Source organism: Madurella fahalii (genome assembly GCF_045866475.1).
Source record: "Madurella fahalii IFM 68171 DNA, scaffold_6, whole genome shotgun sequence".
NCBI classification, from domain to species: Eukaryota; Fungi; Ascomycota; class Sordariomycetes; order Sordariales; genus Madurella; species Madurella fahalii.
Window position 1 is genome coordinate 963,542 of NW_027263976.1, and position 27,066 is coordinate 990,607.

Here is a 27,066-nt window from a genome sequence, read left to right on the forward strand (position 1 = left end):
TTGGTCGTTGATCTCAGCGCGGATGTGGAAACTGCAGATAGTTCGTAGTGAACTGCTAAGGATAGAAGTGGAGGTGGCAAGTGAACGGAGAAAGATCGGAAGAAAGAGTGATTGAGCGACATAGGAGGTGGATGACTAAGTGGGTGGAGGGGAGTGACTAAGTGGTGGGGAGTGAGTGGGTGGAGTGGAGTGACTAAGTGGGTGGAGTGGAGTGACTAAGTAGGTGGAGGGGAGTGACTAAGTGGGTGGAGGGGGTTGGTTCAAGCCCAAGTAGATGAGCTGTGTGAAGGCAGTGACTACTGAGGGCGTAGGTACGCAACGCAATGTTGGAAACACAGACGGTCGTTGCGGAGAAAACGGCCCGTGGGACGAGGGGTTGAAGGGAACTCCTGAGATTGTTTGACGAAAATAGAAGGGGAGAGGTGATGAAAAATTGGTTAAGAAGACGCTTCCAAGGTGGAGCGGGTAGGCGTCGACGGCGGCAGTCGCGAGGCGTGCAGAAAAGTGATTGATAAAGAGAAGGTATTCGGACTGTGTGGCCGGGGTTAAGGAGGTTCTACCCGACGACATGGACCATGAAACTTCGTCTTCAACCTATGCCGGAGGTGTAAAGATTGCGGCTACTATTCGCTTCTGGGCGAGCTTGCACCATTCTTGAATACCGTGACGGCTTGTGAGAACTTTGCTTGGTCCGGGATGTTCAGGGGTCCGGAAGACGCTGGACTTACATGACACCCAAGCTGCCGGACAGCAGACAAATACAGCAGCCCTAGCAACGCAAAAGATCTCACCCATACCTAGAATAATTCACAGCATCTCCATCGCAACAACTCTCGATAGAGCTTGTCATAGTCTTGCGCCAGGGATTCAGGGATAAACACATTCTACATTAAACATGTTGTACAGAGTACCCTAACCCTTAGGAGAAGATTAGTCATAAGGAAAACGGCCAAAGCGAAGCATTTTATGCTTCCTTCAGATTCGTGACCTCAAAGCACAAGCTATCCGGAGTTAAGGAAGGGCCAGTGGAGAACAAAGGATCCGGCCACCCAAGGACCAGAACTCGGCTGTCTTGCGGATCGACTTAGAAGCTGGGCTTTGCTGCCCTTGCTCTGATCCGCCCGTCCCACCCGCCAAGCACGTCCGCCACTCATAATTCTCCTCTGCTGACACACCTTTAACAACATCCGATATAGTGTAACGGTTAACATATCGCGTTTTCACCGCGAAGCTCGGGGTTCGATTCCCCGTATCGGAGGTAGATTCCTTACAGGTTAACCACGGCTGGACCACCAGCCGCCCGCTCCTTTTTGGAAGGGCTTTTCCAAGCAATGCTCGGAGGCAGTGTGATGTTGTCCGGCTGCAGACTGCCGTTAAACAGTCGTCGGACCAGATGTGCACCCTGATCTGTGCAAATAACTCAGTCGATGGCAGTGGGGTGCCTTATTGTGCTGTTATTTTTGCATCGCGTGCATCCCCCTATTTACCCCTTTTCTTGGTGTTGTGGTGGTGGTGCGTCAATTGAGTAGGTGCGACCGGGTGCTTGCTTTGGTTGCGGGCGAACCCTAACCCTGTACTCCTGCGGACTGCACCCCTCTCCCCTCCTCGTTCTCTCTGAGGCATGCGATGGACCAAACCGCGCCATTTCGCTGGTACTCTGCCGATGCTTGTGCTCTTACATGGTGAATTCCCTATATTTGTCCATATGGTTTCACGTTTCTCCTTATTTGCAACGTCAACTTCGGTCTACACTAGCTCGGTCAACATCTCCGTTAACATCCCCGTCGGACCCGTCAACCCGGCTCTTAGCACCCCATGATTGGCCGTCAGGTGGGAAGCTTCTGATGTGGTGCCGGTTCTGCGTCATACCACGGCTTACCCGACAACACCCTCGGCGGATCAACAGGAACGGTCGGGGCCAGAGCACGCAGCACACCCATTCTCGCTGGGCGAGAGGGTACCGTACCCACACAACCAACGTGACTTCATGGCAACCTTATAGACCTACTGTACAGATCGTGGCCTTTGCAGCTTCACTACCTCCCAAAGTCGAACCGTTCTCTTTGCAGGCGATCCGTCACGCTGGCCCAGCGAGTGCGGGGGTCAGCACTGCCCGGCGACGGCACTATGAGACTACCAGACTTCGAAATCTACTCGTCATTCGCGTCTCGCTACTTGTCTATGTGGCGACGTCTGGCTGCTCTACTTCTCAGCGACTCGTCGGTGAGCTTGGCTGGTGTCAGCGGATCACCTTTGTGAACAAGCTGAGACTACCGGCGCATGATACCGGATATGCATTCCTTGGAGTCTGGCAAGCAATTCTGAATACAGCCCTTCAGAAGGCTTCTGGCCTACACCCTGTAGTATCGGAATCCGATCCCAGATGGGAGATTGGCCGAAAGCCACCATGCCGTACCACATGCAAGGGATTTGGGTTTGGGTCAAGGTCGCCACCGGAGCCCGTGGTTCGGGCCCGAGGGAGGCCCACCTCTGCAAACGCCGATGCCCATCACTTTCTGGGAAACACTAAAAGCTACGACTCCTCTGACGCTGATAGGTCCACGGTGACGTTCGTGATAGTCTTGTTGATGAATAGGGGTGGGAGCTGTTGGGAACCTGCGCGTTGGCTTTGAGACACCGGGCTGAGCGGCATCATGATGATTGGCCAGCCTGTCGTAAAAAAGAACAGAGCGCGTGTCTCTAGTCGCACCCTCTCCCCGACGACACCGCCGTTGTCCTACCAGACACGCAGACATCCAATCGGGGACATGGACAGACCACCATCATTGGACTAGTCCGCAGCGCGCGTCATGCTACCGTCGTCCACCGATCTGGTAAGTCAAATCCTCATCCCCATTGAGCTAACGCAACCCAAGCCGGAACGATGCTTATGCGCCCTCTTGTCTCCCAGGCCGTCTTAAGGTACCACGGGTTGGCGGGAACCTAGACAGATAGATGTCACATGGAGGTCTCACGCCGGGCAGGGCTCATTGCGATCCGAAACCGGATATCCTAGCTTTCTCGTGGCGGCACGAGGGAATGAGACTCGTTATGGACGATTGGGCGGGGGAGGAACATCCTGTGGTATGCGTACCACCTAACCTCAACTAGCCTGGCCGTTGCTGGAAACACCTCCTACACGAGATCTGCTTGTCGTTTGGCCTTGCTTGGGCTTGATGGCTATACTCGGGTATTCCGTCAGCTGTCCCAACCTCTCTTGGCAACGGAAACACACGGGTTAGTGGCCTCGGGTCCAATGGCGGCCGGTGCCATGCCGTGCCGGTGAACAATACAAGACATTCACGCGCTGACAACACGCAAGAGAATAAGCTCGTCAACTAATTCCACAACCACGTACCCCGTACTAAGTTTTACTCCGGTTCGGGCCCAAAGTCTCAAGCCCAGAAGACCGGTAGGGAGGTGTGGCCCGGTTTCCATCTGCACACACATCTCCTCTCCTACCCCTGAACACAGTACACCCATTTTTCACAACACCGCTCGGTTTCCGACGGAGCCTATGGGCTAAGACTTGATAAGCGCTTCTTGAACACTCTTGACCGAGGCTGTGCTGTGTCGTCTGCTGATGCATCTCGTGTCCTGTGTGTCTCTGGACACCCCCTTTTCGTCAAGGCTCCGAGTCACACGGCGCTTGCAAACCTACCTTTTATAGCCAGCCGCCTACACCTTTAAATGACGAGCGAGTAGGTAGAAATGTAGCTTACCAGTGCTCACTTCTATTTTAGGCTATTGTCTGCGCGGATACGATTTGTACATGCCATAAGGTGAGGAGAGAGGGGAGGATCTCGGAGCTTGCTGCGGTCGATCGGCAATGGATACAACCTCAAACCCAAGACACGTCAAGCTGCGCAACACTGAGTTAGTTCCAAGCACTACTGTAACTAGCATTAATAGAAGGATCAGGAGAAATGACGGTCGCCCGTGCACCACCAGGATCTCCACAGCTGTCCAACCCAAAGCCTATGTCTTGAATACGGTATTACGTTAGCCACTTGTCTAGGTCTTCATCGAGTACGTATCAGTTCTGCCGTTCGGTTAGGAGGTGATGGGTGACGGACCGCTTAGAGTTGGCTCCCTGTCAAAGCAACATGACTGTCAACACTGCTCATCCTAGGTACGACTCAGAACTAATTGTGCGGAAACACCATGCGGGTAATTTTATTGCCAGCATCAGCAAACTCGACCGGCCAGGACAACAAGGTTCTGGGGGGCAGCAAAACAGGTTCGCGGGGCCAGCAACAGACCCGCCCCGTTTCTCAACCGTGGCAAGGTCTATGGATCCAGTGTTCCGCTCTTAGGAGCAGTGCGTGTTACAGTGCATCTAACAACAAATATTGAAACAGAACTCTCTTTTTCAACAATATAGGCACCCAGTGTTGTTAACCGTATAGCGTTGTCCGTGTTGCCAAGCCGGCGTTGGCGCCCTCGTTCTCACTAAGGCACCTATGTGTAGCGGCTATAACATCAGCAGGTTTCGGTGTGCTCGAAGAAGAAACGACTGTCATGCTAGCGGCCGGCATCAGACCACTCCGATTTCTCTCACCGGTTTGGTGTCTTGGACCAGACTCGTCCCTTCCATTCCACATCGCCCAGGGTTGGCCACTATTTGCCCGAGATATCACAACCAAGACTCGGGGGCAATTTGTAAGCACTACCCAAGCCTCCGAGGGAAAAGAAAGTACCATGCCTTGCAGTTCGCAGCAGTAGCTCCAATTATGGCCTCCAAAAATGACTTCACATGGCACGGTCAACCCAGATCGGCGGTTTGTCGAGTCCAAAATTCCGATGTATTACCGGCCCAACCCCCAGAATTCACGGGGGACTTACTACTCCCTAGCTCGTAAACTATCCTACAAAGTCCCTGGCTCTTTCTGCACAGAACATTCTTCGTCCCCATCCGATGATGTCACTGAGGACGCACTCGTCGGTAACGCGCCGAAGCTACTCCTCCGCCCTTTCCGGCCCCTGCATTGGAAAATCCTGTCTCTTGTACAAGAATTGCTGACCCTCTGGCTGTGGAGTCTAGATGCGGGTTCTTGCGAGCCGGTGCAAACGCCCGACCTCTCCTCATACCCGGCCCGGCCCTCCCTAGTCCTCCCCAGACGGTCTCGACCCTTCCTGCGCCCACCCCTCCCCAATTCTCTCCCTCCTCTTCTTTTCCCTCCCCTCTTTACGCTCCCATTTTTTGAAGAATCGATTTAGAAACCCCTCCTCACAGGATAGCGGCGCATTCGACCATTCTCTGAACGTTTAAACTCCGTCAATTTCATAGCTAATACTCCATAACCGGGTAGCGTGAGCGTTACCAGTCTGGCCGTCTGTGTAAAGAAGCACGAATCCAAACTCCGTCCAACACCTCCTTTCCGGTTGCGTTTTTTCCGTCCTTCACCCAGAAACCAACCCCACACTCCAATAATCCTACCGTTTTCAACGAATACAATTACATCTCCAAGCTGTGCTATCAACGTAAAAGGAGGGAAGCACGTAAATTGAGGGAAGCCTGCAAAGCCCGGTCCCTCATCCGTGATACGCCGCTTCCCTTAGTGATACAAATAATTTGGTTTTCCGCGAAAGAGAAATGTGAAGATAGACACAACGAAGGGCGAAGAAGGTGGCAAACTAAGTTAGAGCAAAGTGCAAAATTAGAACTGAATCACTGCCACCCCAACTTAGCTATTGCTCTGATCCAGGTGTGTTTCGCCTGCCCAAGTGGGTCCCTCAGGCCCCCGGACCATCATTGCTAGACTGACTGCGGACCAAAACCTTTAGCCCGTGGTAAGAGCAACGAGTTGCTGGCTGCCACAGGCGCTCGGGGATCGGCCAGGGTGGCGCTGCTGGAACCAGTGAGAGGCCCCTCGGCGTAAGCGCTCTCTCCGCTGCCGCTATACGACCTGTGACGTCTCTGCTCTGCGTCATACTCGGGCGGGAGAGCGATGGGCGGGAGTCGACCGTCGGCGGCGGCGCGGCTACGTGGTGCGCCGGCCGACGCTGTGCGCTGGCTCTTCACCGTAGGGAGGTAGCGGCGGCGGGCATTGATGAACCAGTTGGAGATTTGGTCTATTGGACTCTCGTCAGTATCGGGGGTCCTAGACCGTTGCATTACACTCAGATTGGGTGTGGTAGAACACGACTTACTGATTTGAAGACGCGTTTGACGCACCATCTGCTGCTTCGTCTCCTCGCTGGGATACGGGTGGTCAATGTGTGCATCGAACCAGGCACGGAGTATGTCGGTCGTCTCCTTGGGAAGGTTCCCGCGCCGCCTCCGCGGTCTGGCCTCCCCGGCGCGCATCTCCAATCCGCCAGACTCTCGCATGTAGCCTGGGTATCCGGAGCTATAGCCACCGCCACTACCACCGCCACCACCAGAGAAGGGTATGCGATGCTCCGGGTGCTGAACGGAGCCCAGGGAGAAGGAGTGCGAGCGGACGGGGGGAGGCGGTGGAGGCGGTGGAGGCGGTGGGTGGAAAGACAGGTGATGATGGGAACGGTGAGACGGGGGATGCGGGGGGGGATATCCACGGTAGTGGCTCGGTGGGTGTTGGGAAGGCCCTCCATGGGCAGCGCCAGCGTTTGGTTGACCGGCGAAATAGTAGCCACTTTCGGAGTGACAGCCATCCGACCAGCTGGCCGGGGCCCGGGGCATTGTCGCCGGGTCTCGGCCATAGTCCGCGCTGGAAGGTCTCTGGTGATGATAAGCAGGCGTGAAGCCGTTAGAAAACTCCGCGTGGAGCGGCTCCCCCATCAGCGTGGAGTCTGGCGGCGGCTGTGCAAAGTGATCCGGCTGAGTAAAGTTATGGATCGAACGCGCGGGACGCGGACCCGGTGATGTTTCTCGCTGCAGACTTGAATACACTCTCGGGACCTGGTCCCGCAACTCGTCGACAGTCTCAGAAAACGACGAGCACCGACGCTGGCTCGGCCTCGATGAGTAGCTGTAAGCTGGGGAGCTTGGTGGGCCGGGGTCGTATACTTCCGGCGGGTGAGCCCTCTGGGCGGGCACTCTGGCGCTGGGGTCTCGCTGGCGGATTGGAAAGTTGAGACCGAGCTCGCTGATCGATGGCAGTGGCGTGTTGGATTCAGCTGGCCGTTCGGTAAATCCATCCCCGAACTGTCTGCTGTCGCCTCCGTTGTATGTAACGCGGGCAGGGCTGTGCGCCATGATGTGAAGCGAGGCCCAGGGCAATGATCATGTCACAACAGTTGTCAGGATGCGAGGGTGAAGGAATCCGATGACGCGTGGAGGCGGGTTGGGTTGGTAGTCTTTTATATGTATGACAGGCCAGATGGGTGCTGGAGCTATCGACGTCAATGTCCCGACGGAGAATGTCGAGATGGGCTGGGGCACCGACGGAGTATGGGGCGATCCGTTGCGTTAGGACGGGGTTAGCAATCCGATCATGAGGTGGGAACCAAAAGCAGCTGACGAAGAAAGAGGCTCAACGGGAGTTTATTATGTTCAGTGGGAGTAGATGGAGGAGCAGGGACCCCCTTCCCTTAGCTCTGGGACATGGACATGGACATGGTGGCAGGGGTGGTGGTCGCGGACGGATGTCATCGTGGGACCCCGACTCCATACCGTGGGCCGAATCACGGGCAGGGACGAGGCAACATGAGAGAGGCTCTCGCCTACGGCAGCAGGAAAGAGAAGATTGTCTGACGCGCGGACTGGACCCGGCAGGCCGCTAGGGTGCAGCACGGTGCCGGAGAGGTGGGAGGCGGCGATACTCGCTCATTCATGTAGCACTCTGCTAGGAATCCGGGACAGTCTACGTAGGAAACCGAGACGGCAAAGCCCATGGATGGCCGCGGGGGAGCTCTGGATTCGACCTGCCGAGGGTCGTGTCGAGGTTGTGGGAGGAAGCGAAAGCGGCATCTGGGGAACTACACTACGCTAGAGACAGTTCTGGCCCTTGTCGATGTACCAGTGGGGCGCCAAACAACCAGCCAAGGTCCCGTTCAGTACTTGCTCTGGAAGTGCCCCCCGATGCCAGGCCTGACCTCTCCTACGTGGAGGGGGGGAAGTTACTGTGGTAGCGTACGGTACCGTGAACCCTGCACATGCAGCAGTACTAGGAAACGGTAAGAGACGGACTGTGCAGACCGGGCATGCATGCGGGGGCTTTGATGGGGCTGCAAACGGGACTGCCCTGGCCCTGCGAGAAGAAGTGGAGATGAAATTTCCCGATTGTAGGACGTTTCCTGACAGGGCGCCATCGCATGTGCAGCGAAGGCAGAGACATCCACACACACACCCACAACCCCTCTCTCTCTTCTCTCTCTCTCTCTCTCTCTCTCTCTCTCTCTCTCTCTCTCTCTCTCTCTCTCTCTCTCTCTCTTTGTCTCCCTCGGAATAACACCGTGCGTGTACAGTGCCGGGCACTGATGGTGGGAATCTGTGTCCTGTTTGAGCGTTCGGAAGCAGCGCCGTTGCTCGTCTCTGCTTCATCGTCTCTGTTCCTAGCATTGACCAAAGTACCGAGGTACTGAGCTTCCAGTATAATGCCACGGCAGCAAGGGGCGACAGGCGGCGGCGACGGCAGCGGCGGTGCACACCATGCCCGAGGCCGGCCGCGACTGTGGCATTCGAAAGCACGGCGGCATGCTCACGGTCCCAATCCGCAGCAGATTTGGAAACGCCGAATATCCGCTACTATGTCAGTGCAGACGCAAGTCGCCCAGGGCATTCAGCGGGGGCCGAGACATCGCCCAACATATTGTGAGTCCACAAACTTACTACTATCGCCCGGCTCACTGGGACAAAGATTTCCGCAGCCACGCTACTGTTGTAGCTGAATGGGGTGGTATCGGCTCTAGATCTGCGCATCGCGGGCGCCACAGCTTGAGGGCTCAATCTGTGCGCAGTCTAAAGGTATTGGTGCGTTTGACGCTCAAGCCCGACGCAGGAGGGTGGCATCTGATTTGGCTGCAACCGCCGGACCGCTTCATTATACACCCGCACACGCCGAAGCTACGGCTTAACCTTTTTGACAGACCTCAAACCTTACGGTAACCCGCTGCTACATACATGGCAGACAGCGGACAGCTCGCTCTTACCTCTAATCCACTTGCCAATGCAGGCGTAAATAATAACAGAAAGGTAAGTGAAAAAGAATAAGAAAAAGGAAGGGGAAAAGGGCAAGGAAATACCACAGCCGCGTGGCCCTACTTGTCACGGCATCTGACAATCACAAGGCAGCGAGTAAGATCTGCGCGACGGTTTTGTGCATGCCTAGCTTCCCGCCCGACGTTCTTGACAGCGAACACGTCAGGTTGGTCCGTGGGATCTGCAGTGCCGCGCAGCGACAGGGCTACCGAAGCCGATATCCCGATCGAGTGCTGGGGGAGCCGGGGAGGTCGAATGATACCCAGGTACTGTACACTACGAATGTAAGAGACCGCCGCCATCCCTGCCGTTCCAGACTGCCCAAGGCCTCTGTGTGTGCATTACATGACGCAGGGCACATTCATGATGCCGCATCACCGGGCGCGCTCGATTCGCCGAGAAGGCCACCGGGTGACCCGGGAATTTAAACCTACAGGAGCGACTTAACTATACAATAGTGTCCCCTTCCGTTGCACAATGTTCGGCCAACGCTGGTCTGCGTTCACAAGATCCCCGGCCACCCCGCACGTTCGAGGTCTGGGCTCTCGGCAACGCCTTTCCCCTATTGGACACTTGTACAGTACCTCGGAGGACCTGAACTACTTTGGCCCCCAGAGTTAATCCCCTCGATGCGCCGCCCGGTGAGAATCATGGCAGGAGTAAAAGGTTTTACCGGTTGGTCCCGGGGAGGGTTGGGGCGGAAGAAGCTGTCTTATCGTGTGAGTTGACGCTGTTCCGCTCCCCTCGTCGAGTTGCATTTGCTCCCAAACACATGCCCCGGGCGGGGGGGAGAGGGGTTCTCCAAGGCGCCGACGAGGGAATGAGGAAACAAGCTGAATGCTGGGCATGTGAAGAATCGGGACCCCTAGAGAATTGGCCTATCGGCGGCTCTCCATGGCCATGCGAATCCTGGCGCTTCCCCGAGTTGCGATTGGCTCCTCAGATCTGCCTACGGATCCAATTCCTGGGGAGTTTTGGTAAGGGGTGCCCTGGTAGAAACGTCCCAGTGAAGCCCACCGCCCGGGACGGCGAACCGACAGGAAAGTGACCCCTCATCCCGCGCACCCAGGTCCACGTCCACATCCACGCCCACGTCCACGTCCACATCCCAGCTTCGCCCGGCTCTTTCCCTCGCCGATTCACAAAACATCTCTCGGACGACCAGGCGACCCATTGTCGAAATATTGCATAGTAAATCTTTGCGCGGCACATGCACAATCGCAGCTCCGAGATCCAACGAACGAGGCGGCCGCCCTTGTTCTCTCGGCTGGACGCCGTCAGATGCGGAAAGGCGACGAGAAGGCCGTTTCGAACGGAAATGCCTATTTTCTCGCGTCTTACACATCAAGCGGTGAGGATCCCCAACCTAGTTACACGACACGCCTTGCGCCAATCAATTAATGGGCCGACGCCTTGGGCTTGTCCATCGCGCCGCCTGTGGTTCGTGGGTTGCTACACGGCGTCGCGCCCGACGGGGGGGACAGTCGGGTCTGTCAGACATTGACAGCGGGGCAACGATGGCGTCCCCATGAAAATTCTCCCGGCTCATCAGATCATCAAACCTCCCAAGATCTCGCATCCACAACGACGCTATGCGCGAGAAGCTACGGTCCCATACATGTTGCACCACCAGAGGCGCCCTTACCTTACACCGGCTTGACAGGCCCGTAGCAGAACTCGCGTTGTACAGTACGTGGCGCAACCGCCCTCAGCCTGGTTCATCGGGCAATCCCCCGGTCACAAGTTGGGAGCTTTCCGGTCTTGCTCCGTGACGGCACCGCCGTCAAGGCCTGGAATAGCCGGTTGCCCCACCAGAAGCCCCCGGCGGGCGGGTCCACGGGAACCCAGGTAGGGCCGCCTGAAGCCAGGTTTCCTGTGCCCGTGAATAATGCCGGCGCTACATGGATAGGGGTTTGGCGGGATATGGGGACAAAGAAGAGCCAGAGGATGCGCAGTTCCTGTCCGTCCTGCACCTCTTGCTACACATGTATAGACATTCTGGGCAGCTGCAGCGATGTAGTTCGTATTGATACCGTTTCGTTCTTAAAAGCTGGGAGCCGCCAGCGGGAGGAGGGGGCGGCTGACAGCTAGAAGAGCATAAATTAACCGAATGTCGTGCACACCTGACAGCTGGCTAGGCGGTGAACACGAGGATTCGAACCTCAACATGACGGGTGGCGACTGGCTCAACTGACTCGCGAGCACAATCAGGTTTCCCAGATGCCCTTTGGAACCCGTCGTTTCCTTGTTCGGTGGCATACATATTCGTGCAGTGATCGATTTGCTGCTGGTAGCCTCGCTGAGCTGTAGCTACCCACTCTACGGTGTGCATCCGTGGACGGTTTGAGCACGCCCACTCGTCTCGTCTTGCCTCGTCTCGTCTCCAGAACGACTATCAGTCACGAAAGGCTCGGTGATGGACGTACTGTAATTACTTACACTGCCCATCTATCTGGCGACCATCACTGGTGCAAGCCCTGAATGCGAATCAACCTTCTCGGCTGGTGTAATGTACACCTCCGCCGGGGTCTTAACCGTTAGCGCGGCAAGGGGCCCACTGTTTGTGGTGACTTTACCATTTTCAGTGGTTACTAACAGTGGATCCCTTGCCACGCTAACGGTTAAGACCCCGGCGGAGGTGTACATGTTGACGGAGCCAATTCAGCAACTGCTCCGGCATTCGCCAAACGCCGCAATCTCCTTGACTTGCTAAACATGCCGCTCACCCCACATTCCGGCGACAGAATGCTCTGCTTTTTGTCAAAGCTTCCCCCAGACAGCCGGGGACCTCGGCCGGGATTGACGCGAGACACTTTGTGGAACAGGCAAAGCGCGACATGATGTCTGTTGACAAGGGCTTGCGCCAAGAGCAATCTGGAAACGCGGCCGGACAAGGGGGGGGCTTCCGGCCCGCCTCAAGGATATCCCTGAATCGGCTCCAGTGAGAATGGGCATGGTGGGGTGGCAGAACCTGTCTCAACTTCGAATGCCGGAATCCTTCCGGACAGAGCCCGGCCCAAGTAGAACGGCAACTGACATTTTCCCAACCGAGTCCCGTGCCTATCCACGCAAGATTCATCACGTCGTCTGTGGCCGGCTCCTGATGGCAATCTATTCGGCGCCTGCGTCCCAAGACACGCCCACAAAGCCGGGACCCTTCGCAATCCACGTGAAGAGCGCTGCACTCTAGGCCGGCCCCGAGGGGGAAACCAGAGAAGCCGAAAGACGTATCGCAAATCGTAGAAGCAGAGGGTTGAAGTAGGGGAACGTAATGGCATGCCGAGTGGATTATACAGCAGGACAGGTTTTGGCAGCAACGGACTCTACATCCTCGGTCGGTTCCACGGGAAGTTTTGCCGTCCCACCCGGCTCATCCAAATCGGACTGAGGCCATATACGGTACCGCGCTCCGTCCCGTCTCTCGTCGCCTCGCCTCGCCTCGCCTCACAACGGTGGATGAATATCCGGCTCGAAAGCGCTTCGCAGGGTCGCTGACGGATGGTTATTCGCGGACGTTTCTGGCTATCGCTACCACAGCAGCAAGCAGGATCATGTAAAAGCAACGGCAGGCATCGCCGTCGAACTCGCACAGCCGAAAACCGTGAGATCGTATTCCCCACTATAGTTACATACCTTAGCACAATGTCGCCGCCGTGCAGCGGCCCGGCGACAAGTCACAGCGCACTTACATAGCACAAGCACAAGACAGATCCTTTTCTGGGCAAGTCAGGTTATCCCATCCCCGTAACGCAACCAACCAATCTTTTTCTCCGCGCCTCCGGGCCTCCCAGTCCGAAGGACGGCAGGCGGGAACCGAGGCGGTGGTGCGGCGCGGGACCGAGCCGGCAAAACTCGACATGTCAACGATTCGATTTGCTTCCTTCTCCCCGACCACACGTTCACTTGCTTTGTCGGTGCTACTGCTACACAAACCATTGTATTGTATTGTACTGTATTGTATTTTTATGTTCTTTTCTTTCTTCCCGAGAGGGGATACCGGACACGCCGAGGCAGCCGGGCGGCCGCCGCGTGGCGCGGTACAAGGCTGGGTGGAACGCTCCTTTTTCGTTGACGAACGTTGACAGCACCGCGAATATTCGTGTACGGAGATGACTACATGCCTTGTAATTACATCTTTTCCATACCCGGCGCCAATTAGGACCAACGGTTTTGCTCTTATTAGCTCCATGTTTCTGTTCCTGTCCCTATAAGAAGCGCTATAAGCGCTCATACGTAAGGGACAGGGGGAGGGAATAAATTGCCAACGGCGTACCTAGGTGTGCACTGGCTACGTAGGTAGTACTGGAGGTAATTATTAATTTATCTGGCATGCAGAGGTGCTCGCTTGACAAGGGGCCGTCAACTGTCGACTGTCGACTGCCGCGATTGACCCTGCAAGGCTTTACACAACAACAGGACATCCTGAACGAGATGATGGATCCCTCGCTCCCCATTCTCTTCTCACGTCATCGCGCTCTGATAGGTAGAGATGCGTGGAGTGCGAGCCTACGGGGTGCTGCAGCGAATAGGAAGTGTCCGAGACACCTCGGGCCCTTTGAAGGGGACCAAGACAAGGTAGTGATGGGAATGCTGAACCATGATAAACGAAGTAGCGGTTAACGGCCTGTCCCCGTTATATGCAGTGTAATAGCGGACGGTGCCTCGGGCGGCATGTCAGCAACGGCAGGACGGGGTACCGTATGTACATATGTCGTTATCGCCTGATGTTCATCCGTCCCTTGACCCTGCTTCCGGGTGGAGAGCTTGCGGAAACAAGTGGAGGCCATGGTTTAGTGTCCCGAGGATGCAGCAGCACCATCGCTTTTGACACAACATCGTCTCGTGTATTCCCCTGATGGCCTAGGCGCTACACGGACTACCGCAGTACAATGTTAAGCCACTCATAATCGTGACGTCTGCAAGTTGACGTTGGGGTGATTGAACGATCGGCGTCAAAGAGGTTGCTATTCTCAGCGGTGGGACGCTCCGGCCAGCCCCTGACGAGCCTCACACGGCAAGTCGCTGGCCGGGATAGAACCGAGTTGCTACAAAAAATTTTTTTCTTTTTTTTTTTTTTCTCTCTTTTTGTCAGGAGAAAATAAACCCGCCACAGCAACTCCGCATTCAACTACCAATTATAGTGGATATCCCATTTTCCTCACGACTTTGACCTACCTCACCGGGACTGGAGGCTTCGCGAGAATTGCCCGACAGAGCTTACGCGGTGATGGGCGGGAGAGACACTGTGTGGAGAAAGGCGACCAAACGTGGGTGGTTTGACAAGAGCTGTCAAAGTTTGACAGCCGCCAAGCGGTCCCTGCCGCCTTGGTACTGTATTGTATAATACACACAATACATCACAAGAGTTGTGTGGAGTTCTGGCATCCCACGCCCCTTCGTTTCACGTGTCAAATGTTAAACAGGCGGGAATGACTCGTCGCTATCCTGCTGTCTTCAAGCCCGAGCTCCGGCCGACCGATTCCTTGCTGCATATTCACTGGGTCCTGTTGAAAAGAGGCCGAGGGTTTTCGTGCAATCTCGGGGGAGCCGGGAGAACATCAGCATGGCGCGTTTTCGTACCGTCGAAGCGCAACCATAGCACGCTGTCGCATGCAGGGCCCGAAGGAACAAACGTAGAAGCGTCTTTTCGCCGAGATGCCCAGGCGGGGAGACGCAGGGCATAAAGGTTGCCAGCCACCTTGCATCACCACGACGAGACGGGCTAGGGCTTCGTTACGGGAGCGGGAGCGCAGGGCAAGCAACGGAGCGACATGCCTTCTTAGGTTCCCCCAGAGTTTCATGGAAATGGCGGCCCATGTTTCCAAGCGGGGGAAACGGCTCCGTTCCGGACCGGGGTTGAGTCCAGTCGACAGCCTGTCAAGAGTGGCACGAAATTTGGTGGTGCACTGTGTAAATATGAGCCGAACCAAGATCTAGGTACCCCGGTCAACAGGTGTTTCACGGGCCCTTATGAATTCAAGAAGGTGGGGTGTCGCTGTCAACCCCTTTGTTCGGGGAACAACCCTGAATCTGGCTTCGGCGGAGTTGAGCGGAGTGGGACGTCCAAGTGGACCTGGCTCCGCGAGACCCTTGACCCTGAACGGGCAACGCTCCCAAACAAGGCATGGGGGGCCATTGGGGGGAAGAACCCCCCGGGGGGAGGCATGGGGGGCAATGGGATGGGTGGGGTTTTGCTGTCACTTGTCAAAATGTCCCCTTTTCACTTGTCACTTTTCGAGATCGCACTGTCGGGTCCTCGATCTATGGTATCGCCCAGTTGTCGATCGGGTTGCCATTTCCATTTTGGCTCTCTCCCTTAGCCCAGCCTTCCGGTCTTTGCTCCGCTCTCACCCGAAGCTCTGACAATTTAACATCTGACATCTGACATCTGACATCAGGCATTTGCAGGCCGTTTGATTCAATCATGGCGCAATTCATACGTTTTACAGATTGTGCACCGTGCCATGCGCCCCGTGATTTCGCAACCGCGCTACAGAGACACTCCGCGAGGTAAGCTACACGATGCAGATACAGCCCGAGATAACTATTATCGCCCACATGGTGTCTGGCCCGGCAAGCTTACCGAGCCCGGTTCTGTTCGGGGTTTACCCAGACTCACGCTCAGCTGCGGGCGTTGACAATTCTGGAAGCCTGGGCCGGGGACCTAGGGCGGCGTGGGCTGGGATTGCAATTGAGCAATACCGCCCCGGTGGCTTGTGGCCGAGGCACGGTGAGGAAGGGCTGTGCATTCATCGACTGCGATATTGAATAACGAGATGACAGCGGGGTCTCTCTGGAACAGTTCCCAACTCGGTTACCAGCGAAAGAGCGGTAATAAACATGCAACTTCCACATTCCCCGTACCAGCGGTACCTTGACGTCCCTACTCTTAACGTACCAAACCCGAGAGCAAGAACCAAGAACCAGGACCAAGGAAACGGGGGTTTGGCAGGGCAGGATGCGGCAGGCAAACACTACATTGGCATGTAAGCCAAGGCCGGCTTCTCTCTCCCGCCTCGGTAATATACCTCCTGTCGTCGGACTATAATCCCGCCCGCCCCCCATAAGTCACATCATATCATGTATGCACTAAGTACGTATACGTATCTAACGCAGGAACTGCTGCAGGACGACTGCCGAAGGATACCCAGGAGAAAAAACCGGGTTGCACCCCTGTCTTTCTCTGTCGGCCGGGCGAAATCAGAAGGGTAGGCAACTCAACGGCCAAGAGGCGGGAATGACTGGGGTGTTAATATTCTGCGGACAGGGGCATCGCTCTACGGCAGCAGCCCGAGTCGCATATGGCAGGTGTCAGCGTGCCGCGCAGTGATGTGTGTGATAATGCAGGACCTCTCCCAAGCAAGCAAGGACAGGGCCAGCAACAGCGACACGGTCAATGGGCAACGGATGACGAGGGACAAGGTCAAGGTGCCTAGACCCGCATGGTTGCGAGAGATGGCGAGGAGGATTTGGGAGTTTAGCCTGCCAGGGCTGAGGCTTAACACGACGGCTTCTACTATGGAAGAAGTTGCCAGGCCGGGGTTCGTAAAAACAAGTTTGGTACTGTTTTGATGACAGTTCTCCATGATCCTGTCGGCTTGACGGAACGCGCGACTTGTTGGCTGAGCACTTTCTGCTAACTAAGTGACAAGGGGAAACGAAAAACGAAACCGGAGCCCGACATTGACTGCGAAGGCGTCCGCCGCATCTTCTTGCCCTTGGTTCCGCATAAACAATGGCATTGACCAGAAACGTGAACACGGACATCATCACCTCAGATCACCGACGCAGGGGCACATATCCCCAAAATTCTGCACCAGTCGGAGAATTCTATCTCATCTGGCCAATCGCATCTTTCACCTTAGCCGGCACCCAAACATTCTCACCTCTACTCCCGGCATTGTGTCACCATCTTCTTCACATCACCCTCCGGAGCGGGCACGAACTCGTCTCCTCAATCAAGCGAGGCCCAGTGCCGGGAATTCTTACTGCTACGGGACACATACTCCGCGAGATATCCCGGCGTCTTCTTCAGCCCTGTCTCACTACCCCGTATTATGCGCCGATGGGCCCGACTCGGCCGGACAAGTCGCTGCCGCTTTGGCTTCCGTTCGTATGGCTCTTACGGCCCGGAGGCCTTCTTCACCAAGTAGGCGAGCACCCTATTCTTACGCTACAGGCATCTACTTACGTGACCAAGGGAAAAAAAAAAAAGAAAAAAAAAAAAGGGGGGGGGGGGGGGGGGTAATCGAAGTGAAACCGCCAAATATACCTTTGCTCTAGGTAATAAGACAATGAGACATAGCAGATTCGTATCCCTAGCGCACGCCGCCAGCAACACCTACCAAGCATCCAGCCATACCCAGCCCGGAAGCCTTGGGTAGCTTCCCCCCTCCTGGAACGGGCGAGAGTTGTCCGGCATTACGTCGTAATATAAGGGGAAGGATTCCTCCAGCATGACCGCAGAGTCGGCCAGCAGACACCCTGATCGCTACGGACTCAAAGCCATAGCCTACATGTATAACCCCCTGCACTCCCCCGGTCTGTCAGGGCGACATCAACCACACTTGACACCTGCGCCATGCGAGATCAATGACACTCACTGAACCCATTAGGTCCTAGTCTTAGGTACGACGCCGTTATTTTCCTTTCTCACTCACCGCAGGGAGGATGTGTAGCGCGATGCATCATGGGGCTGGGAGAAGGTTTTTTTTTTTTTTTGGGGGGGGGGGGGGGGAATGGGGGGATGGGAGATGCCATATTATACCCCAACGGCGCTATTCCCGGCAGCACCAGACGTGCATAAGTCGATGTCAACAAAGCAGGGCAATCTCGTGATGATAGAGAGGCGCTGCACTCCACTCCTCCGTTCCCCGATAAAGCCTAATCCGCCCCCGCCCCCGGTCCCCTAGCAACTAGCCAACCACGACGGGGACCGTAAGGTAGGTACTTGACAGCGCCGAGCAACCTAGATCTCGTATTGGGAGCAGTTTCCTTGCTTCAACCTGTTTTCTCGTCCTCCCAGACCGGGTTGTGATAGTGACTGTGCCCGGAGGGCGATCAAGAACCCGTTCCTTCCCGGCTGCTGCAGTCGGCGTTCCCGAAAACAGGGAGAGGAAGAAAAAAAAGAAAAAAAAGAAGAAAAGAACAGCTATAGTTGCATGCAACTGCTCGCATCCAAGGGTTGCCCCCCCATGCCTCCTGCCGCTTGTTGATACCAAATGGCAAAGTAGTATCCAGACGTTGCGCTCGCTTCCCAATCGGCCGGCCACGCGTTGTCTGGGAGTAGTATCCCAGGCCGGGCCCCTTCAAAAGTAAAAAGGGGTTCGGCGCCGTTGGATGATAATGTGGGCCGGACCAGTGCAATGCCCACATTCAAAAACGAACACCGAGTCTTACGTTGACTTGTCAACAAGGAATCTTCAGAATTTCGCCAGACCTGCTATACAACAAAACATATCGAGTCTCATGCCATATGCTAAACTCCAAACCACCTTATCCAATGGCGGGACCCAGAATCAAGTATCCATAATGCAAGAGACCCCTCGGACACCGGCAAAGTCATAACCACCCATCCCGCATCACCTCCCGGCACCACTCCTCAGCCGCTCCCAAAGATGCTGCGGCCTCTTCTTCGCCGCTTTCTTCCCCGACGCCTCCTCTCCACCAGCACTGCCACTCCCGCCTCCCCTTTCCTGCGGCTTCACCCCTCCCCCAAGCCCAGTCTGACTCCCAGCCTGAGTCCCGGCCTGAGCCCCGGCCTTCTGGAACCCAGGGTCATTCCCCAACCCTTCGCTCTTGGGATCAATCTCCTCATAGTCATCATGCTCGTAATCTTCCGCATAGTACGCCATCTTGCCCTTCTCCAGATAATCTTCATTCCGCTGGTGATGGTGATATCCCTGCTGAGCCTGGAGAGGCGCAGTCCCGGGCTCGGCGCGGGCCAGCTCCCGCATCTTTTCCAACCCGCTGGCAAGAGGCCCAACCAGCGGTGCCTTCCGCAAACCAAAGTCATCCTCGTCGTCAACTTTCCCTGTCCCGGTCCAGTTGACGTGTCGGAAGCTCTGGCCTTCCCACGGCTGTTCGCTGCGGAAGGGAGGTGGCGGTGATGGCGGTATCGGGGAAGATGCTTCTTCCTCTACCGAAGGGGGCCGTGGAGGGCGCATGGCTTGTGCCTTTTTGTATAGCGCGGGGAAGCGAGCCTCAAATTCTGTCTCGAGCTCCTTCTGGCGTTGTTCGACTGCTTTTCTCCGCTCGACTTTCCTCGCCGGGATGAGATCTACTGTAGGCACGCGATGCTGGCTCACAAACGCCTGCAGCCACTTGTTGTAGCGCTCGTGTTGTTTATTGGCCTCTTCCTGCAAGGTGTGTCAATCTCTATGCTGGCGGGCTTTCAGGGGGCTGAACGGCATACCTCAGTGGGACTGGACTGCTGCCGGAGACCGTCCACGTATTCCTTGGCTTCACTCGTCATCTTGGCCCCGCTGATGTACTTGTCAAACGACGTCGAGAACTCGCGGTAATGGCCCTTGAGGATGAAGCACTGCCCCTGCCAGCCCTTACGCCTGAATTTGTTATACAAGGCTTCGGCGACGGGGCATTCCCAGTCAAACTCAATGACCTTGTCATAAAAGACGACGCATTTATACTGGAACCACTTGCTGAAGCTCCGCCGGCTGTGATCGTCCATGAAGGTGTCTTCGATCATCTCGAGCGAGGTGTTCTCGACGAAGCTCTGCGGTGCACGCAGGTTGATAGCGTCATGGATATGAGACATCTCAAAGTCTGTCGACGAGCGCAAATCGACGATGAGAATGCCCTTTGATGGATAGATCTCGAGAAGGTCGTTTAAATTACCGGGGAGAATCATGCGGCTGCCATCCTGAGCTTGACGCTGGTTGGCGTCGATCCGAAGATTCTGGAGGTTGTATGTCATTTGCTCTTGCTCGCGGCGGTGGTGGAACCAAATCTGACTTGTCAGTAGGGGCTGTTTTTTTTTTTTTTTTTTTTGGGGGGGGGGGGGGGGGGGGGGGGGGTGCTAATCCGATCTCAAGGACTTACATGGACGTCCGTTGTCTCTACCCCAAGGTTCGAAGCAAGATGTTCTACGACACCTACGCTTGGATCCGAATCTTTCTGGAAGTAATCTTCGAGACGTCGGATGACGTGGGGAGCCATCGGCTGGCCTTGCGGGACATCTTTATCCGATACAAAAACGGATCTCTTGGAACTTCGAGATTGGTTGATGATCATTGTTCTTGATATCCCCTCACTTGACGGATGGATGTCACTGCTGGCAGCAACTGACAAGGCCCGAAGAGTGGGCTGCGGCCGTCTAAGCGTGCTTAACGATGTGGTGGATGCGACGTTTCTCAGGGAGCCTGTTAAGGGGGTTACTGGCTGCTGGAAAACTGGCCCTGTACTTGATCCTGGTAGTGAGGAGTCCGGTGAGGTGTACTCCAGCCCGCAGCTTTCGGCGTAGGGAAGCACTCGCGAGTTCGCCGGTGATTCCTGGGCGGGGACGGAAGATACGTTCCGGTTGATATTCGAGGCAGCGGTTCCGTGCACGATGATGTCGATATTCTCTGATGGTGCAATTGTAGTCCCTGAAACGGACTCGGCATACTCGTGCATTGTGTTGGGCTCCGGAACTTCGCTCGCTACAGGGGCATGGACACCCGCAGGTGCGGGCCCTGTCTTCTGAGCTCGGAGGAGGTTGTTTGACCGGATGAAGGCTACGAACGAACAGGCAGGGTCGTCTGGAAGGAGATCCCATACCATGACAGGGAGTGACATCAAAAGCAGGGTCGAATGACTCTTGAAGACGCCCTGGACCTTGACATACTTGGCCAGCGCGGGGAAGCCGGCTAACCATGTCTCCCAAGCATTGATGTCTAGTCGTTGGTCGTCCTCAAGCGCTAGAGAGATCATGACATGCGGTTCATCCTCGGTCGGTTCGGATGCAGTGGGAATTTGACAGTCGGCGGGGAGAGGGTATTGCTGGCTCCTCCCCTCAATCATCCTCGGATTGGATGGGCGGTGCCAATAGGCCAGCTCGTTCGGGGGGGAAGGCGGCAGATGGCTTCTGGGGATTGTGCGGCATATTTCGATGCTGGGCGCCCTGTGGTTGGATGTCATCATGAAATGGACCGGCGTGGACCTCGCCTCGAAGTGCTTCCCATTGATCAAGATGGGCCGGGGGTGTTTTAGGCGAGCGAGGATCTCTGCGTGTAGCATGGCGGCCGAGAATGTCCGCGGGCTCCACTCCTGGAGCACCTCGATCAAGGCGTTGGTGAACGAATACCGGCCCGGGTCGGGGGCAATGGCATCCCAGCTGGAGGCCGAGATGGTTTCCGTGATGCTCTGGCCGGTTGGGAAGGTGGCACTTGCGGCCCCCGCGCAACAGTCTAGGAGGATCAAGACGTCGGACATGGACCTTTCGAGGAGGGTCTGGATGGCTGACCACTGCAACCAAGGGGATCCAGAACGACGGTTTGCGCACCAGGTGCTCTGCCTCGACTCATCTATTCGGGCATGGCCACCGTAGTAGACGATAAATAGCGTGTCTTCAGACTCGTGCTGCTTGACCATGTCGCCGACCTTGAGCATCAACTCCAGATGGGAGTTGTCCGAGGGAATGGAGAAGATGTCTGTCTCGAAGCAGTAGTTCTCGCGCAGACACTTCTCCAAGTCCTCGAGCTCGGGCAACACAAATAGGTCGTCGGACTTCCAGTGGAGCATGAGGGCGTGCACCTTTGAGTATCGCTGGGAGGTGCGGCCGCGGTTGGGGAATGCCCTGCTTGCCGACTATATGAAATCCGAGTTAGAAGAAGCCTGTAGGGCATCGAAGACGGGAGGCATCACGCACATCCTGCAGTGCCTGTGCAAAGCTCTCTAGATTCTTGACATGGTAGCTCACGCGACTGATGTCGTGGGTTGCGGCGGGAGACCCTTCGGGGCCTGAGCCGTACTAGATTTGGGGATACATGTGAGCCGTCCAAAGCCAGCAACATTGAGGCATTGTCAAAGATTCAATCTCACATACAGCAGAATCGGCGCTGCTCATGCTGCTCCCGTCGTTCGCCGGCCGGCGAGTCCGGATCGTCATGAAGGGCGATGAGGAGTCCATGGCAGGCGCCAGAGAGGCCAGAGGCCTAGGTTAAATGAGGGCTCAATCCCGTAGCTGACAACAGCGTCTGGGGGGCGATTCACGCAACACAGAGGCCGAGAGCAATAATTCGCTCCGGGGTTTGGCCGATTGGGAAGTTGGTGTTTTGCGTCGCTGACGCTTCGGTCTTGTGTTCGTTCTTCCACCTATCGTTCGGATGTAAGGTCAAGGTTTGGGAAGGAGAGAAAGGGCGCCACCAGACATTATCTGCCACATGCACGCAGCTGAGTCTCCCCTTGGACGGGGCATGTTGTCTCCCACAGCCGCCGTGTCCAGCGAGCGGACGGGTTGCGCCGTGTTGTGCCGTCGGGGAAAGGCTGAGCAGCTGCCTCCCGGTCACCTATTCGGGCTTAGCGCCCCCTGGCGCCGGTGTTGCTTTGGGAAGGACCAGGGGGGGATCTCGTTTAAGTGGATCGAGCAATGAGGGGCCAATTAGAGCTCAGCAAGCCCAGCAAGAGCCAGGGGCAGTCACTGGACACAGTGGACAGCTCTCCGGCAGCTGGCTTCTCTTGGCAGGGACCGACAGCTCTCCTTGCCAGCCATCGCCATCCTGGTGACCCTTATGGTGGCATCGGATTCATTCTGAGAAGGCGGTCAGTCTCATTCTTAACCTGCAACCATGCGAGAACGGATTACCTTTGTTCAGAAATTGGGTGACTCTTTGGAGCCCTCTGCCCTCAAAGTTGATGATGGCATCATCAGCGGCCCAGAAGTGCACGCTGTCCGCGAGGACAGGCTGACAATCGGCCTGGATGAGCTTCCCGCAGAGCTGCAGACCCTCTTGAAGGGGGCCGACGAACTGCACATCCGATGGGTCAGCCCGGCCGCATATGAGGCTATCAGCCCGCTGCTTGCAAGATTACCGCCTGGTTTTCATGTGTTTTACACGCCCGGGAGAGACGATGATGCCGTATCGTGAGTTACCACGACCAATTCCGTTAAACTCAACCTTCTAACCCTGTTTGTTAGTGATACGCTATGCTCAAGTCTCGCCAAAATATTCGGAGACATATCCTGTTCTACCGTCGCTGTACGTATCCATCTGAGCAGCTGCCCGGACATTGCACGTAGCTAACAAGACACAGAAATCTTTCACATCCCTGCCCAATGACCGCTTCTCGCACTCGGCCGCCGTCCAGTACTTCCAGCAGCTTAACAGCCTCTCCCATTTCATTCGATATGCCAAAGACCAACTATGTCCGGCAGGCGACGCTTCATGCTCAGCCAGGCTAGACAGCTTGTCCGGAGCCAGCTTGCTCGACTTGTCGTACGACACCGTCTCGCAAGCCCTGCGCGTCACAGCCCTCTGGCCCTACCGACGCCAACCAGTCTACGCCTCATCCCAGCCAAACGTCCGAACTGAAGTAGGCATCCTCTCCACCGACAAGCCTAAGACGCTCGAGCCGCACGAGATCGGCATCTCAGGCCTCCTCACCGTCCTCGGCCAAGACAAAAAGCCCTCCCCGACAATGTTCACCTTCGCCTCGCGCCACCGCGACGCCGAGTCGACCTTCTCGGCCAGATTCCTCTCCCCAACCGGGCTCCACCCGACGTTGCAACTCCATCTATCTTCCAACAAACCCCCTTCCTCCTCCGAAGACGGATCCTGCTCGCCGCACGCGTACCTCACCCTCCCCAAGACCATCTTCCCGGACAAGTACCAGCTCTCGGACCCGCTCTTCCTCGCCTCCAAAAACCTCTCCGCCCTGAGGTTCACCACCCAGCCCGTCGACCTCGAAGCGCCCGCCTATGTCCTGCCCCAGTGGGGCTCGGCGGTCCTGGTGGAACTGGCCCCGCCCGACTCTCGATCCCCGGAAGTGTGGACGGCTGAGATCCCCCTCCACCTGCGGTACCTCGCCCCGACCTCGGGGGGGTACTCAACCATTGCTGTCCCCTACCCGGCTGTGTTCTGGGCGTGTGACCCCGAGGAGGGGAGACAGTTCCCCAAGAGCCCGTTTGAGGGAGGGAAGCTGGGCTATGAGGCGCTGTTTGAGGAGGGGACTGTGTTTTGGCATGTTGAGCCACGGCCGGCTGGAGGTGCCAAGGCGCTGGTGAATGAGGTTAAGGTGCCTGTGCTGAATTTGGAGAGGGCTGGATGGGTGAATGTGGGGACTGCGGCTGTCGTGCTGCTTGGGTTTGCCTGGGTTGTTTGGAGGCTGGTGGGGGTTTGGAGGGCTGAGGGGTATAAGAATGGGGAGGAGGGGAAGAAGAAGAGGCAGTGATTTGCTTCGTTACTAGTTAGATGTACGAGTACATACATCCCTTGGCAACGCGTGGAATTCAGGCACAGAACATTTGGCGACCGCTACTTTAGCGACCATAGCGAACTGTGATATTGGGGGGTGGTTTGGTACTCCTTTGCAAAATCCGATATTTATTTTCTTTGGCTTCTCCGCGATATGCGCTCGTCGATGTACAGCAAGGCGGTCGCCGATGTTCATCGGCCTCCAGACCTACCGGTACCTCGTTCAACTGTGTACTATGAATATGTACACTGTCATGTAACACTGTGTACTTGGCCCCTGGGTGATCTGGCTAAAACAGCACGCCAAGCAATGACGTATTCATTCCGCCCTTCTTCTCCCACCCAAGTTGCCGCTTCTCCGTGAAGAAGCGCGCTCTTCCACAGGACGGCAGCGCTTCCCCTCAGCTCGCCTCCACTGCCCCGCGCCGCCGGCCTTGGAACTATGTCGCACGTGTAGCTGACCTGCATCTTGCCTCCGCAAAGGCGGGACTCTCGTTTCGGCCAGTGGGGAGTCTCCAAATTATTGCAGAGCGAGATCTCGGTGCAAACCCCCACAGAAAGCCCGCATCGGCAGCAGGGATCCTGATAGCATGTTCCACAGCGAACTCATCTTCAGATGGCTCACCGGGGACTGACTCGCCAGCCGATTCGTTGTCTAGCTGCCGGCACGTGTGTGCGGGAGGGTTGCGGGGTCCCCTCGGCGGTTTGACGGTTGCGGCCCTCTGAGAGTTTCGCGCTTGGTTGCTTGGTTCCTTGGTTCCTTGGTTTCTTGGTTCCTGCACCTGGTAGGAAGCGTGCGCCGCCAGCTCCTCAATCCAATCAGCTACCTACCAGGGGCTTCCCTCGACCCTTGGCATCAAGCCGGTTCCGATGCTTTAAGGGACCCTGATGCCAGACTACAGTCAGATCTCTACTTAAAGAGAAGAGGTGGACCTGATATCCGGGTCGTTTGTCTTCAATAGCTCCTGATTCCCAGTCTTCTTCTTTCCATACTGCTTCCACCTTTCCTGATTCGTCAATTGAGATCTGTTGATCTCCAAGAAGTCCACTTACACCATGTCGAACAAACCCATCTTTGTAGCCACGCACCCGCGCGCCTGCTCGACAGCCTTCGAGCGGGTGTTTATGACTCGTCGTGACATCCTCTATTGCGTTCATGAGCCGTTTGGGGATGCCTTTTACTTTGGCCCAGAACGGCTAAGCGAACGGTACGAGAACGACGAGGAGGCCAGGAAAGCAAGCGGCTTTTCCAATGTCACATACAAGGATGTTGTGGATCGGTTGTTGAATCCTACGGAAAGCGAGGTTAGCTCCCATCCGTGCTGCTTGCTGCATTCTGTTACTTTCTTTCACTTTTGACGTGGCGGCGATTCTTGGGCGCAGCACCCGAGATTCGATTGGTTTGATGGCCGATTGGACCCTGGTCAGGGTGACCCTCAGCGCCTCTCACACCTAGCCACACGCTTCTAAGCACAAGAGATAAACCCTCTACCTCGCGCCGCAGACAAATAACTCACCCCTCGCAGGGAAAACGCCTCTTTATCAAGGACATAGCGCACTACCTCCTCCCACCAGATGGCAAACCCGCCGAGATCGCCCCGTCCCTGAGGAAGGCCACCAACGGCTCGGCCAGCCTCAACGGCGACACACACCCCAACCCAACCGTCATCCCCGCCTCCCTCCTCCGCAACTTCCACTTCACCTTCCTCATCCGCCACCCCCGCCGCGCCATCCCGTCCTACTACCGCTGCACCGTGCCCCCCTTGGCCTCCAAAACCGGCTTCAGCAACTTCATGCCCAGCGAGGCGGGCTACAGCGAGCTGCGGCGGCTGTTCGATTTCCTCCTCCGGGAGGGGATCATCACGCGCGACCAGCCCCGCCACGAAACCGCCAACGGCACCGCGAATGGGGATCGGGGGCACGGAGGGGTGGGCGTGACCGTGGTCGACGCCGACGACCTGCTCGACAAGCCGGCCGAGGTGATCCGGGCGTTCTGCGAGGCCGTGGGGATCGACTACGACCCGGGGATGCTGAGGTGGGGGGACGGGGAGAGCCAGCGGATAGCGGTGGAGGCGTTCGAGAAGTGGAACGGCTTCCACGACGACGCGATCGGGAGCACCGAGCTGAAGCCTAGGGTGCATGGGAAGGTGAGTAGCCACGAATGCCCGTCCCGTGAGGTGAATGTGTGTGTGTGTGTGTGAGAGAGAGAGAGAGAGAGAGAGAAAGAGAGAAGGGTGCTGACTTAGAGGGTGGCGCAGAAGACGCTGACGAGGGAGCAAGAGGACGAGGAGTGGCGGCAGAAGTTTGGGGAGGAGGGGCAGAGGGTGATCAGGGCGTGCGTGGATGCCAATGAGGCTGATTATGAGTATCTCAAGGGGTTTGCTATCAAGGTGTGATTCCCGTAGGATGGGGAAAATTGATAGGTGCCCGTTTACCATTTCGCGTTGTATACACTGTACAATAGAAATACATTGTCTCGGCAGTGGCCGGATTATCCGCTCCCGTCTGGCAAGGTTGAGAGAGTGCAGA

At 56.3% G+C, this 27,066-nt stretch overlaps 4 protein-coding genes and 1 non-coding gene across 5 annotated transcripts; 3 read left to right on the forward strand and 2 right to left on the reverse strand.

The window, feature by feature from the left end:
• Positions 1-1,186: 1,186 nt before the first annotated feature.
• MFIFM68171_t163 lies at positions 1,187-1,258 on the forward strand. Its single transcript has one exon. It is a non-coding gene; the product is annotated as a tRNA-Glu (tRNA).
• A 4,500-nt stretch (positions 1,259-5,758) lies between these two features.
• CUP9 (homeodomain super) lies at positions 5,759-7,180 on the reverse strand (the record flags this gene model as incomplete). The annotated part of the gene is made up of 2 exons (XM_071065748.1): positions 5,759-6,075; positions 6,154-7,180. The coding sequence occupies 2 exons, from the start codon at positions 7,178-7,180 to the stop codon at positions 5,759-5,761; spliced, it is 1,344 nt and encodes a 447-aa protein (XP_070921849.1).
• Positions 7,181-18,705: 11,525 nt separating this feature from the next.
• Positions 18,706-22,253, reverse strand: MFIFM68171_10330 (uncharacterized protein; the record flags this gene model as incomplete). Its single annotated transcript, XM_071065749.1, has 5 exons — positions 18,706-19,482; positions 19,539-20,093; positions 20,186-21,931; positions 21,993-22,094; positions 22,170-22,253. 5 exons carry the CDS (start codon positions 22,251-22,253, stop codon positions 18,706-18,708), a joined length of 3,264 nt encoding a protein of 1,087 aa, XP_070921850.1.
• A 658-nt stretch (positions 22,254-22,911) lies between these two features.
• PBN1 (protease B nonderepressible form) lies at positions 22,912-24,514 on the forward strand (the record flags this gene model as incomplete). Its single annotated transcript, XM_071065750.1, has 3 exons — positions 22,912-23,207; positions 23,262-23,322; positions 23,378-24,514. 3 exons carry the CDS (start codon positions 22,912-22,914, stop codon positions 24,512-24,514), a joined length of 1,494 nt encoding a protein of 497 aa, XP_070921851.1.
• Positions 24,515-25,593: 1,079 nt separating this feature from the next.
• Positions 25,594-26,933, forward strand: MFIFM68171_10332 (uncharacterized protein; the record flags this gene model as incomplete). Its single annotated transcript, XM_071065751.1, has 3 exons — positions 25,594-25,842; positions 26,064-26,684; positions 26,796-26,933. 3 exons carry the CDS (start codon positions 25,594-25,596, stop codon positions 26,931-26,933), a joined length of 1,008 nt encoding a protein of 335 aa, XP_070921852.1.
• Between the last annotated feature and the right edge of the window lie 133 nt (positions 26,934-27,066).